General features: G+C 35.9%; 1 protein-coding gene across 12 annotated transcripts in view; it reads right to left on the bottom strand.

Moving 5' to 3' along the window:
• Positions 1 to 15,928, bottom strand: part of Stacl (SH3 and cysteine-rich domain-containing protein) — a 379,844-nt gene that overhangs the window by 159,670 nt on the left and 204,246 nt on the right. For all 12 annotated transcript variants that reach the window (XM_074180450.1, XM_074180451.1, XM_074180454.1 and 9 more), the window contains 2 exons: positions 12,971 to 13,051; positions 7,994 to 8,194 (listed from right to left, as the gene is read on the bottom strand). In XM_074180450.1, coding sequence (XP_074036551.1) covers positions 7,994 to 8,194; positions 12,971 to 13,051 — 282 coding nt within the window. The remainder of the gene's footprint in view (positions 1 to 7,993; positions 8,195 to 12,970; positions 13,052 to 15,928) is intronic.

The following is a 15,928-nucleotide window of genomic DNA, read 5'->3' as shown; positions in this document are numbered from 1 at the left end:
GAGCAACAAAATCGTTATTTTGGTAAATAATTAGCAACTAATTACCAATACAAATTGATGTATTTTTTTTGCAATTTTGCTGGATTCGCCTTGCTAGCCTGATAGGGCTGGCTAAATGCTTATGCCCGTTAGGGTATGCACAAACAGAAATGAATTTTGGTATTTATAAAAATAATAATGGGAATTATTCTTCTTTGGACCAAGGTGCTTATTCTTCCACCATATCTACCATGTATAGGAATATTCAATACAAATGAAAGGAAACAACACTTAAATAATATTGTGCTTATTGTTTTCTACTATTATTTCTTCTATCTTCACGGCCCGAAATTTCTCAACTTTTCCAAGTGGAAAAAACAGCGAAAAGTTGGGAATTTTCTAAAATTGTCAATTCAAAATTTGTGGATTGTTCAGGACTGTTCTGTTACTTGGGAGAAATTTAACTTTTTTGAAGTTTTCAAACAACTCAGCCTTTCAAAGTATGGGATCTCCAAGTTATGCATGTTGGGGAATCCCAGCTTGCTCCTGGTTCTTTCCCTTTTCTCATCACCTCTCCCTTCCTTTTCTCTCATTTTTATTTTTTGTTTTTTTTTTATTTTTTTACTGTTATTTTTTTCTATCTTCACGGCCCAAAATTTCCTAACTTTTTCCCAAGTCGAAAAATCAGGGGGGGCTCCCCTCATCCCCCCATGGCAACGGCCCCAGTTCCAGCATATCAACAACCCATGAAAATGTCAAGAAAGTGAAGAAAATTCTTATAGAGAATCGTCGAATCACAATTGGAGAAGTTGCTGAGGATATCAACATTTCGCTTGGCTCATGCTATGCAATTTTTATGTAAATTTTGGGCATGAAGCGTGTGGCAGCAAAGTTACTTTCAAAATTGTTGAATTTTAACCAAAACAACCATCGCATGAATCGCGGAATTGTTGAATGACATCAACGGCGATCCAGATTTGCTAAAAACTAAAACGAATCATAGGTATATGGTAATGACATCGAAATCAAAGTTCAATCGTCCCAATAGAAAAACCCAGGAGGGCTGAGACCAAAAAAGCACGCCAAGTTTGATCAAATGAAGAAGTTTTGCTCACTGTTTCCTTAATTTACCATGGCGTAGTGCATTACAAGTTCTTGCTACAGAGTCATACGGTCAATGACGAGCGAGGAGCAATACGAACGAACAAAATGTCCTGTAGTATTGATTGGTCGGTCGGTAGCCAAGCTGTTCGGCGTGAGTGTTTTGTTCACTCACTCGAATTGACTGCCGTGTTGGTCGGTGGTTCAAGCCCTAGTCTGAACGATCGATCTTCACTAGCTATCGTCCAACCCGTGTTAGGAATCACACGTTAAAAGGTAAGACCTCGGTAATCCTTAGCTCGCACAAGTTTCGAATTTTGAGGATTGTCGTTCGTAGGGGTGCGACAGCTGGTTAACGGAAAAACAGATTTTAAACAGATTGTGGAAGAACCATTCATGTGTTTTGCATGATGATAATTCATCTGATCACTTGGCATTGCTTATTCGTGATTTTCTAGCCAAAAACAACACCGTTATCATACTCCAGCCACCGTATCCACCAGATTTGGCCTCCTGCGAATTTTTCTTGTTACCAATATTGAAGAGACCCATGAAAGGACGGCATTTTGCGACGATTGAGGAGATAGACACCGAATATCTGACAGAGCTCAAGAACATATCAAAAAATACATATCAGAACTGCTTTGAGGATTGAAAAAACGCGGGCACAAGTGTTGTATATCTGAGGGGGCTACTTTGAAGAGGACAAAATGAAAATTGATGATGAATTTCTGAGAAACAATCACCTTTTTTTTAACAGACTTATACTTTAGTCTGTAAATAGCAAAGTAGCAAAAAATGCCTGGTTTAATTTTTTGCACACATAGTTGATTTGTTCAAACCAAGTGAAATTTTATCAATCATAGTGCCAAGAAATGTATAGTTCAGGCTTATAAATACTTCAAAATCTTCTATTTCGATATTAATTTCTTCACCGGCCATTGAAATTGCAAGTATTTTGTTTTCTCTGAATTATTAACTGGTTGATATTACACCAGAGTACAAAATCTCCAATAACATTGTCAGTTTTTTTGGAAACTACTTGGAAAGTAACCCCTGTATTTACTATTGGGGTTACTACTACTATTAGAATTACATATATGAATAACCTACCTTCTTTGATAAAGTTAGGCAAGTCATTTATGTACAATAGAAAACAAAGAGGTCCAAGTATACTTCCTTGGGAGGCCTCTAAATCAACTTTTTCGCCCATGGAAAGTTCTGTCCAATTTTAATGTATCTGTTAAGATCAAGTTACATATTATATTATTATTTATCAACTCGGGTAAATGTTCAGTTTTTGTTCTTTCCATAACTTCAGTGAAGTTTTCATTTTTCAGTTAGGTTTCATGTTTGCGGTGAATCAACGATGAAGTCAGTCGGAACTCGGTTGGATACGTCTTGCACTGACGAGGAGTAATACCTTCGAAAATATTTTGAAGGTGATCACTCGATTGATTATTTTCAAACCGCCATTGTACATATTGAATCAATTTGGGTGTCATTTCGCGACATACATTTTACATACATACATTATTCGTTCTCGTAGGTCATCCAATGAGTCATGTGAAATGTGATACTCTTCGCTTTTTCGAGATTTCAAAAATCCAAATGACTTGAGTCGGGTGATCGAAGAGATCATTCATTTGTATCCCCCTTAGTCCTACCAAGCGATATTGAAACCTGCAGCCTAAAAAATTACACACGTTTTGTGAATAATATAGATGAGCACCATCTTCTTTTCAGTACAAAGAGGATACTTTTCTTGACATCAGTAAGAGATGGGTCGATAAAATTTTGGAGTATATCCAGGTGCTTATCATCTTTTGAATTTTCAGAAAGAAATTGTCAAAAATATCAGCCCAGATGTTCAACTTCTGGCTTTTTTTATTTCGAAGCAATTCAGTTTCCACCAATTCGTCATCAATTTTCCAGGCGTATAATAAATCAATTTTGAAAAACAATCGCAATGAAATAGTAACTTCTGACCAACATCATTTTTGAGTGATGTAAATTGCCGCAGCTACCATTTGATGCATGTTCTACTGTAATCCACCAAAGAGATGGTAGACAAACAACATAACTATGAATATATTTCATTCAGAAATCCAACTTCTGACAAAAGTTTCGACTCTCCATAAACCGTAGTGCATATATTCCTATAAGAGGACCTAATTCATGGTCTCTTGAAACTCCAACGTTTCGTAGTTTTGAGAATAAGATAGTAGAGCTTCAGGACTGAAAATGTTCATTCCTGAATTAAATTAATATCACTTGAAGTCTTTTTCCCCACTTGAAGAATTTTGTGCGTTGATTAGGATGATCATGAATAATATTCGAGAAAGAAATGATGAATAGAGATATAAACTTTTTTAGATAAATATATCCAATTTCGATTGAAAGACTTAAAATATAAGAGACACCTGAAATATCAGAGTGAGTTTCCACATTTATTTTTGGAAAATAAATATGACTCATAACAAACTGAATGAAGGTCACTCAGATCAATCATTCATAATGATAAACAGTATCCAAAGTTTCTGATGTCTTCTCCAACAATTTCATTACTTTAGCAAAACATACCCTAATTCTTGCGTGCTTTCCGAATCAACACCGAATTAACTTTCACATGTCGGATACATTGAAAATTGATTATTATTTCTCTCCTCTATACGGAAAGGATATAATTGGAATGTGCGATATGAGCCAAAGTGTCCTCTGACTCATTTTTTTCTGTACGACCATATTAGTATTGGAATTTATTGTCGGAACACTACGCCAGGGTTGAGTTATTGGTTTCTTCCTAATGTTCTGTCTAGGAGTGACGTCTAGTCTAGGAGTGATGGTGAGGAATTGCATTTTTTCAGTTTGACCCAACTTACTTCTTACTTATCAATGGGATCAATGATGGGGGAGTTGCCGCGGCTGTATTTTGTGATTTATCGTAGGCTTCCGACTGCGTGAATCATGAGATACTGCTGCGGAAGCTTCACCGTTACGGATTTCGAAATGAAGCACATTTATGGTTCACGACATATTTATCCAGCCGCACACAAGTAGTTAAGACAAAATCAATCTCAAGTTTAGGTAACATACAATATGATACGTTTGTTTGAAAGTGATTGACCATATTTCATGATGAATTTCACCAGTTCGGACTTCCATTGTCTAATCTATAAAGTGATTTGAAATCCCTGAGACACCTAAAAGAGAAGAATTAAAAAATGAATAGCTGAAAATATAAATTATTCAAACTGAAGGGGTTATATTTTTAGGAGTGATTAATTTTTGCATGATCCACACATCCATGTATAGAGTTACTCATTTTCAAATTGATTACTTCCTTCCTTTCTTTGGAAGATTCCCTCTTTCTTTTTTTATATTGAGCAAAAACCTGAAATGAAATAACAGTAAAATAATATACAAGTAAAAATAGCAAATTTAACAAAAATTAAATCAAAATGAAGATATGAAAAAAGAAAATGAAAATACAAAGTTAACAGACAGATTGAAGAAGCCCACAAGAAACCTCGAGTGTGGTTGAGATATGATGACGACACCTTCATAATATGGAACTATGGAAATACTGAACTAGACGCCTTCCTGAAAGACACCAACAGCGTGAGACCTTTCATAATGGAAAAGGAAATCCACAACGAATTGCCATTCTTAGACGTGTTGGTGAAGAGGACCGACACTAAGTGGGAAACAAATGTATACCGAAAACCCACTCATACGGGACAGTATCTGAACCACGAATCCAACCACCATCAATCGACTAAAAGAAAAATCATCAAGACTCTATTAGACCGTGCTTTTTGGGCTTTGCAATACGAAGGAAGGTCTCGAGAAGGAACTAGACATCATCAAAAATGATTTTCAACGGAATGGCTACTCCAAAGCGATGGTAGAAAAGACTTTGGTTGACAGCAGGAGCCTCGCAAAGAAGGGAACCCGTCACAACCAGTGCTTGGACTTCCCTACATCAGAGGATTATCGGAGAGGATAAGAAGAATTGGTTTCAAGTACAACATTAGAACCTGCTTCAGATCCTGTAACACTATCCGTAGCAGCCTCACGAAAACCAGGCCACCGAACGCGGACTGCGATTCCAAAAATTGCATTTACCGGATACCCTGTGAGTGCGGAAAATCCTATATTGGTGAAACGAAGAGGCCATTGAATGTTCGCATTGCCGAGCACAAGAAGCACACACAGCGAGGGGAAACCAGCAAATCAGGAATAGCAGACCATATTTGGACCCATCAACACAGCATCGAGTGGTCCCCAGCTGAGATCATACACAGAGAGGAACATTGGTTCAGGAGAAAATTCAAGGAAGCCGCATACATGTTGTCCAACAACATATTCAGCCAATCTAGCGTAGAGATACGCAATGTGTGGAAACCCATCATCAAGCGAAAAATGGCCAACTCCCGCCATAAGGTCATCTCCCACTAAACCAGTGAAGCGAAAAAAATGGAAAGCGGGGATAAGTGAAAATACTCGAACGACCTATAAATAGTCATCTCTCGGAGGAATCAGTCCAGTCATCACCCGAAGACGATTGTAGATACTAACAATCGAAACGTCGTGAACTAACGTGGCTTGGAATCTCTTACCTTTTTATTTTTATTTTCATTTTTATTTCTTTATTGTGTCAAAAGCCAAATTGTCAAACATATTAATTATCGAAAATAATAAATTTTACAAATTTATGGCATCAGTGCACCGCACTGTATGGGTCGATCTAGTAAAAGTTCATTTACCTAAATAAAAGTTATGATATTCGGCAATTAGGGCTAATGCAATAATGCAATAATGCTGATTGGCATTATTAGACTTCGACCCAGAATCGGGAACAAGAATGTTTTGAGTATGAGGATTAGTTTGCCACCTTCTGAAGATAACACATCCATCACCCCTGAAAATGTAGCTTCGATAAGTGTATTATTTTTTTATTTGTATTATTGATTTGTTGAAGTATATAATTTTGATTAAGCGTAACATTGTTGAAGGATATGTTGTACCTTTATTTTAATAAACTTCATTATTTTGTATCTCTATGATTATTATTTTTATATAAATACCTCCATCTGAGTTTACCCCCTACTTGCGAGCCATTTGGGCCGCGACAATATGTTCGACATGTCTTCCATTTTCTTGAATGCTATGTTTGAAGGACTGTTCTATCCTGCGCAAGACAGCTGGTGTAATGCTGCCAAAAGTACATGCGGTGGAGGCGCCGGTCATGTGGTGGAGGCGCCGGTCATGTGGAGGAGGCGCCGGGCATGCCAGTCTTGAGTCCAATTTTGTTTTTTCTAAATGTTAATGATCTGACGACGGTTGATATTACAGGAAATGTCACTCTGTTCGCCGATGATAACATCATATTATGGCATAATGATAAGCAAGCTGATATTCATCATATTATTAATTCAGATATAATCAAAGGTCAAAGATTGGTGCGACACGAATCTCTCATCCTTCAGCCTATTGAAAACACTAAGATAGTGCAGTTGCTGATATTTCTTCAAACCACCAGATTATTGAAAACAGAGTATTTTCTAAATTTTTAGGGCTATACGTCGACAACGGCCTTAAATTTAATGAACATGTCAAAAACTTAGAAGAAAAATTGTCCTCTGGTTGTTATGCTGTGAAAATTGCTGCAAACGAACTAGGATACCCAACCGCATAGACAGTATACTATTCCTGGATACGTATCCCATTCTGGAAAGTGTGCAGTGGTAATGTTCTTCAAAGTGTTTTTTGTCTTATAAACAAGAGACCTGAGATACCTCTGTAAACTGAAATTTCGCGATTCGTGCAGATTTCACTTCAAGAAACACAAAATACTCACGGTAGTTTCTATATTTATACTTGAAACAGTGTATCTCTTAAATGAAAATAAACAATAAATTGATGGATTTTCAAACTTATACATTAATGTATAAGTTTAACGTATACATTTGAAAATGTCCTTATAGAAGGAAACTGCCGTAATGTTAGTTACATATAAAAGTGGTAAAAAACATAGAAAGTTTCATTTCTCCTTTCTTAAACACAAACAAAATTTCATTATGAGGAGTAGATACCGCACCCATTAAAGTAACCATCTCAAACTACCATTACCATCTTCCACTCTCTCTAAGGATTATATAAGTAACGTCTGCAAAATGTACAATCACCTTCCAAATAGTATTAAAGATATACGTCCCACGCCAGCTTCAGAAAAGCAGTGAAAATAGTTTTATCCGATATTACAGTTTGGAAGAATATTACGTGGATAGAATGGAATGATTTGTAGACCAAAACCATACACTTTCTATACACTTATATACACTTTCTATACACTATACACCTTCTATATTTTGAATTTCAAATAAGTATAAGCAAATAAGCATATTTCGATTGATTGATTGATTGATATAAATGGCAACAAAAAACCAAATTTGAACAGAAACCATGTATCATTTTTCCCTCTGAGCTATTCATTTCCCAAATAATTCTCACATCATTTTCCTTTGGTAGAACTCATCGGGAGTTTTTACACATTTATGATAACGGATCAAAATCACAAACACGCTCATAAACATAATTATATGACTCAAGCAGAAATAAGTGATAACAAAATCATTGATATCGACTTTTCTCTTAAAAATTAACGCTTCGAAGAGTTGCCCGTTTCATTTTCAAATTTCAAAGCCATCACTTGACAGGTGTCTATCAGAGAAAAACTCTGATATTCAGATTTTCTTTCCAACCTCACTTCAGTTTCGTATCAAGGAAATTGTAGTCAATCACAAACATTTGAAAAGCATGTTGATGTCCACCCATTTTCCTTGGTCTAGTTTGAGATTCAGAAATGTTTCGTATAGATGGAGTTTCATAAGAATACTTGCATACTTACATTAACCTGTATATCTTGAGGTTCCCCATCGATTGGATCAGGAGGTGGAGGCGGCTGAGGGGGTACGAATATCCTCTTCATGATGGGACCTCGGCCTGTAGGTGCTGGTAAGGACCGGGCCAAATGTGTGAGGTCCACAGGCCCCGACACTGCTTTACATTGAGATATGAGGCTTTCATATCGGCGACTTCGTTCCGTTGCCTGAAGGAAGAATCTTATATAAAAATGTGACATTGAAAATATTCAATAAGTGATAACTATTTATGATTGAATAGGGCTGACCGATACTTGATGAAAATTCATATAAAAAAACTAATTATTACAGTTAACTGTATAATTTTCACTATAAAGAGTTTCACAAAACCCGCGACACGTGTTTCGCTGTACAATAGCTGGTACTAATCCATAATGACCTACATAATGTAGGTCATTATGAGTATTATGAATCTTTGAGAAATTATACCACTCTAGCATGTAAAAATGAAAAAAGAGCTTACTTTCAACATACGATGCGAACAAATGGTGTGAACAAAGTCTGGAAAGAACTAGATTTACTCAATATAAATAAAAAAAAACCTACTGATATTCCAGAAGAACTTAAGAAGCCTGATGAACTTAATAACTGTTTCGTGAATTCAAATCCCAACTTGGTAATGCATCCTGAAATTCTGGAATTTTATAAAAATGATAAAAGGCAGAAGAGTCTTGAGTTTTCCTTCCAACAAATAAGCGAAATTGATATACAAAAAAATTATATACACTATAAAAAGTAATGCTCAAGGCTCCGATGGCATAAATATCAGATTATTGATTATGTGTTGTCCTTTCATAGTACCTTACATAACACACATAATAAATGTCTGCATCCAAACAGGTGATTATCCAAATTGTTGGAAGAAAGCCCTGGTAATACCTCTTCCAAAAAAAAATAATCCAGAAGGCTTCAAAGATTTGCGTCCAATTAGCATTCTGCCAGCTGTTTCTAAGTTACTTGAAAGAGTGATTTACAACCAACTTTCTGAATTTGTTTCAACTAAAAACCTTCTACCAGAAACACAATCGGGCTTCCGCCCATCTCATAGCTGTGAAACGACAATTTTGAACATTACAGATGATGTTGTCAGCGCACTTGACCATAAAAAAGCTACAGCACTTGTTATGCTTGATTTTTCGAAAGCTTTCGATACGATAAATCACGTTATTCTCCTCACTATCCTCGAATCCATTGGTTTGTCAAATATCGCGGTTCAACTTTTTGAAAACTATTTGAGCGAGCGAGTGCAAAGAATCAAACTAGATAATATAGTATCCAGTCCATTGAAGATAAATTGTGGTGTTCTACAAGGCTCGATTGTAGGTCCTCTTCTATTTATATTTCATACCTCAAACTTTGTGAACGTAATCAAATACTCCAAAATAAACCTATACGCTGTAGATACACAATTACATCTTTCATTCCACCCTTCGTGGAATGATTACTGCAATGCAGATGCTAAATGAAGACATAGCCTCATTGATTTCTACCTCTGCGCAGCATTGTCTTCAAATCAATGCTAGTAAAAGTTCAGTTTTGGTCTTTGGGGCTAAGAGAGAACTGAATGGCTTTCAATTAACTGTAGACAAGGATGTGGTTGCACCGACTGAACATGCAAAAAATTTAGGTATCATCCTTGATTCAAACTTGAAATTCAAACATCACATCAATAACTGCATCACAATTGTCTATATGAACATCAAACAAATTCATACCAACAGACAATGTCTCAACAAAAAAAGTAAAAACCATACTCTGTGAATCTCTTGTATTATCCAGATTTAATTTTGGAAGCACAGTCTATGGACCATGCATTGATTATGAAGATAAACGTAGAATTCAGGTTGTTCAAAACAATTGTCTACGTCTAATACACGGCATCAAACGTGGCCAACATATATCTCATAAACTCAAAGATACCAACTGGCTTAATATGGCAAAACGGTAATCATTACATGCTGCTTGTCTATATCATAAAATTATCACTAAAAAAGCTCCCAAATATTTATACAAGAAATTGTCATACCGTTCAGATGTCCACAATATCAACATTCGTTACAGGGGAAGACTAACACCCCCCATACACCGTACAGAATTATTCAAAAAATCTTTTTCATACCAGATCGCACGAGTGTACAACTCAATCTCTGATGAATTTAAACTGATGTGTTTGAAAAAATACAAAAGAGCATTGAAACGGAAATATTTGAACGAAATCTAATGTACACCCATTGTCAATAAGAATGGTGGTTCGTAACATTACTACCTTCTTTTTTCTAACCGTTTATAATTATGTCTAATATACTATTGTGTCAATTATATATTTAGTACTTTCACTCTACAATTTGTAAATAGTTTTGAATATTTGTCTCTGTTATTTTTTCTGCCGATTTTTTTTTTCGTTTTTTTGCATTACATATGTGTATGTGTGTATATGGGTACATATATGTGTATATGTATTGTGTATACATGTATATATAGTTCTTTTTTTTTGGCCTAAGATGAAAAACAGAGGTTGCATCTTTTGGTGCAACCAACTGATCTTCAGCCTTTCCCGTTTATTTAATGTATCATTATGGGAATAAAGACCTATTATTATTATTATTATTATTATTATTATATTGTGACGTGAACCATTTTGTAGATTGTTTTCCTACGAAGATTTTCAATAGCTTTTCAGAATATATTCATCAAATAACGGACTTAATCCTGAATCTTTCGAAAACACTTTTTTGGTAGAAGAAGAAAAAAGTTCTCGACCTCAATTTCCACATAACTTGTGAACTGCTTGGTAAATACTCAAACAATACTTTTCAAGGTCTTCCCCGACTCAATACAAATATCGAAATCAATATACCTAAAAACATTTTAAAAACCTAACATCTATATGCTATGCTTTTTAATGCAATGATATTGAAAAATGTCATAGAAACTATTTTTTGAGAATTCCACTTTTTCATCTCAAAATTCTAATAGAATCTCGATGTAACACACACTGTATATACGTACATTTCAAGATTCGTCAGTATGGAGGTGATATTTTTGAATACTCGTATAAACAATTCCATTTCATTAACAAGCCAATTCATTATAATAAAAACTATTTCATATGCACAATGGAATATTCGACATTTAGCTGAAACCAATATTTCGATATTCATCGAAATGAAATTGTTATTCATTCTATTTTATATGTGTCAGTAGCTTGTCAAAATCATAACGAATACACGATTTTCATGACACGTTTATTATTAACGATACTCTCGATTATTTATCCTATTAGACATAGCAATCATTCTCCATTTGCCATGTATATTTTCTTGAAAATGATTGATTCAATAGCTGTTTATTCATTTGAAATATTTTAACTATCATTTATATTATTAGATCAATATCGTAACGTATTGAAGTAGTATTTGATATTTTAATGAGATTGCGAATCTGTTTTTCGTAAAAATCTGCTTTTTCGTTAACCAGCAGTCGCTTCCCTACATACGACAACCCTCGGAAATCGAAACTCGTGCAAGTTGAGAATCAACGAGGTTTTACTTTTTCAACGTGCGATTTCTAGCACGTTGAAAGAAAAGTTTCCACATTGAATATTTCGTGTCAGTTTCGACAAATTTACCAGTTTTGATGAATTTACTAGTTTCATACTTCTTTGCAATCATTTCCGTTTACTGTTCGACTGGAATCCACGTGTCTATATCATTTCTGCGTGTAGGTGGTATATGTGACTGATAGTTACTTGCGAAAATTAAATTTTGGCAGATTATTCAGGTAACCAGTAATTCATCAACTTGGGAACCTTTGGCGGTGGCGCATCGTATCAGAGAATGTCCAGTTCAAATGATACAAAAACCCGGATTGGTTTTTCGAGCCGGCATTCGATCATTTCGTTAGCATTCTCGCCACGGAGCAAATCGGGTTTTCTTTGGTTGGTGTAGTAGTAGTAGATTACAGCCGGTTCTAGGCCTCCCCCCACCACTATGACATATCAATTGCTTTTTTTGTTGTTGTTTAGTAACATCAAGACGATGTGACCTTGAAGGGTCTGGTGCATGGATCGTTCAGAATTTTTTCCATATAAGATTTTGTGTGTGTGTGTATGTGTGTGATATAGTGACGTAATTACATTTGATTGGTGTGTGGGTGTGTGTGTGTGTGGGAATGCACGGTACAGGGTTTCATCATGTGCTTGTCTATGCACAAACATACGTCTGCATACTTCGAAGATCCTTCAAGTAATGAATGTTCCTTCGGTGTGAGCCCACCAAGTTAGTAGTGGTGCAAGATGTTCACTTCACGACGTGTGGCTCAGTAATGCGTATTCATCGGTGTGCCCTCACCTCTCTCGATACAGTGAAGGCTGTGACGTAACGCATCGCTCTAGCCTCGCTATCGATGAGGACAGGCAGGCGGCCGAGGACTGTCTGCTCAACGTCTGCCCTCTCCGAGAGCACAACGACCATTGCGGCGCTTCAGCTTGTCCCTTGTTTCATTTTCGTAGATGTGTGGAACTCAATTTTTCCACATCTTCGACGATATTATAAATTCTTGAAGATTGCTATCGTCACTAACCATTTGTGGAAAGCTCATTATGAGATTTGTCAAACCGATCGTCGTCTTTCAATCAGTCAACCCACAACCCCTCATCCGTAAGATCTGCTAGGGATGCTATCATTGATGTAGGGAATAAACCTCTTGATTCTTTTCATTTCGGTACTATTATTAATGGTATATACCTTTTGTTATATATGTGACAATTTGAGTGGTTCCAACGGACATTTATTTTTTGTTATAATTAACGAAAACGATTTTTTGAATCTTAGATACAATGAACACATCCTTTTCAGATGATGAACCTCATAGACATTCTATATCTGCAGGGAGGAAAGCTTAATGCAAACAGGCAGTGTCTTCATGTAACTTTAATTACTCACCCTATTAGATACTACTTCTGCACCCTGTAGTACCGCTTCAGTCACTGTTGAACACAAGTCAGTATATATCTCTTCTAATTCCTGAAAAAAAAAAATCATACATATGACACTTCTTCAATAATGGGGAAAATGAATCGAAAATCACTTTAACAAGGAACAGATTACACTAGTTTACAGCCAATTTACGACTGTAATGAAAAATGCGGATCTTTGTTAATATTTTTGATCCCTAAATGCGAAAATGATGGTAAAAATTTCATAACACGTAAGATTTTTAAGTTATGATTTTTTCACAAAAATTTGAAGATTACGTTATTCCAAATCTGCTTTTCCCCTATATTAAGTAAATTGTTCAAAATCTGACCAGGCAGATTACCATTTTTCCGAAAGTGAAGGCAGAAGGCCTAGTTTGGGACCTCCACTTAAAGAGAATGCTGAACTATCAGGGTCTAGATCAGGGGTCTCCAAACTACGGCCCGCGGGCCAAATCCGGTCCGCTAGTGTCATCAATCCGGCCTGCGACAGCCAATGATTACCTAATTGTTGTTACTATTGCTGTGATAAGTTGAAGAAGAAAACACAGAATGATAATTACTCGGTTTTATTTACTTGCAAGGTAAAACTTAACGACAGAAATGATGACAAAGAAAACTTAACTTAAGTATCTAAGTTTAAGCATTTTAATAACTAACAAATAATTGAAATGTATCACAGTAAAACAAAAACACTGATGAGATTTATGTAATTATGATTTTCCACCGACTATACTTTGTAGATGTGGATCAATTTTACTTGTACCAATTATCAGAAGAGATTCAAGATGCTCATCGGTTAATTGAGATCTGTAAACATTCTTTGTGTACTTCATCTTGGATAACGTTTCCTCACACAAGTGAGTAGTACCAAAAACAGAAAACAACCCACGAGCAAATTTATGCAAACTATCAAATTGTTCCAGTGGAAGACTCTTATTCCAACAAAGATGAATTTTGATATTTGTTCGTAAGCATATCACTGCACCGTAAATCAATAATTTCCATTTGGACTTCCGGAGCCAGGTTTTCAATGTCAGAATCAAAAAGATTTTGAAAAAGCTTAATTTCATTCGCATTGACATCAAAATCTGAAGAACGAGTATCAAAATTTATCTTCAAAGCACTCAAAGTTTCTATTGCAAAATTGACGGCAAATTTAGTCTCTGTAGTGTGGCTGAAAATATAACATGTTTCAAAATGTGTGAAATATTTTTTACGTAATTGCGATTGGAATAGTATTATTTTTTGCCGGAAGGATTTGATATTGGTGTATAAATCAGGGAGAAGCTGATTTTCTCCTGGCAATCTCAAATTCAGTTCGTTCATATGATTTGTCAAATCGACATAGAAGGCTCACTTTCACATCCATTCACTATTTTCTAAATCGGCGAAAGGGCTCTGCTTCTCACTTAAAAAATTTCGATCTCTGCTCGAAGTTCAAAAAAGCGCTTAAGGACTTTTCCGCAACTAAGCCAGCGTACGGCAGTATGATATGGTAAATCATCTTCTCCAATCTGTTGAAAAAACTCGCGGAATTGTCGGTGATTCAGCCCAGTTGATCTGATGAAGTTAACAACTGATATGACTGGTTTCAGAACTTCAAACATATCCAAACATTTTCTGCACAAGGACTGTTGATGAATGATACAATGTAAGAATAATGGTTTTGAACCACCATCATTTTCTACAGCCTTTGACACAAGTGCAACTACTCCTTTATTTTCAACATACATATTTTTGCCTCCATCAGTTGGTATAGATTTCAAATTTCTCCATCGAAGGTTCTTTATATTAATTGCATTTTCAACTCCCTTAAAAATATCTGCCCCAGTTATCGTGCCGTGAATACAATCAATATCAAGAAGTTCTTCATACACTTCATAGCTTTTATCTACTCTGCGAATAAAAATCAACACCTTAACAGTATCTGACACATCCGTTGACTCATCCAATGCTAGAGAAAACCACTCATGATGTCCATTTTTGTCAAACAGTTGAGATGATATATTTTCTGCGACGTCTTGCACCCTCCCAGCCACGGTGTTTGCTGACAAACTAACACTTTTAAATAAATTTACCTTTTCGGGGCATATTTCTTCGGCTACTGCAATCAAGCATTTTTTTATCATTTCTCCATCGGTGAATGGTTTGCCACGTTTTTCGATTCCAAGAGCCACACGAATGCTGGCGCGAGTTGCAGACTCTTGTTCAATAATCGCTTTGCTATACAAAGATTGCTGCGATTTGAGTCCGTGTTTCAAAGCTTCAAATTTTTCCTTTCGCAAACTTCCTGAATACTTGGAGTAACTTTGAAGATGTTTCGATTCATAGTGTCGTTTAATGTTAAAGTCTTCGAGATCAGCTATGGTTCCATTACAAATTAAACATAGCGCCTTATCACTGGACTCAATCACAAAATACTGAAAGTTCCATTTTTCTTGGAACGTTTTGCATTCACTGTCGATTTTTCGCTTCTTTTCCATACTAACAAATCACACATAAAAACAATAAGTCAAATCAAAATACTTTTATTGACTTTATTTCACATTAGACAGTTTCGCTTCCTTCGCCTTTTATACACAGACTAACTCGTAGTTGTGCCGCTAGCCTTTTTGTATGCAATTATTACTGCCATCTCGAGGTTATCAAAATACACTAGCTAGAACCAGAACTTTCTCGAACCAACGCGGTAATTCCAAATATTTAATTACGCCTGTACCACCTAGCGGGTAGCTGAAAAAGATAGTACATAGTATCACTACTCGCCACTAGATGTCGTTAAGTGTCACAATACACAATAATAATTGGAATGCAAAAAAAGCGTAAGTTTGCTTAGGTCACGCATTTTGCGACTATCCTAGTCTCGAAATATAGTTGAGGGCAGAAATTGGCCCTTGGAATAAACTGAAAAAATTATTATGGC

The sequence above is a fragment of the Leptinotarsa decemlineata genome, unplaced genomic scaffold (genome assembly GCF_025532065.1).
Source record: "Leptinotarsa decemlineata unplaced genomic scaffold, Ldec_3_MD MMD2_tig00026294_RagTag_RagTag, whole genome shotgun sequence".
Lineage (NCBI taxonomy): Eukaryota > Metazoa > Arthropoda > Insecta > Coleoptera > Chrysomelidae > Leptinotarsa > Leptinotarsa decemlineata.
This window is presented reverse-complemented; position numbering and strand designations above follow the sequence as displayed.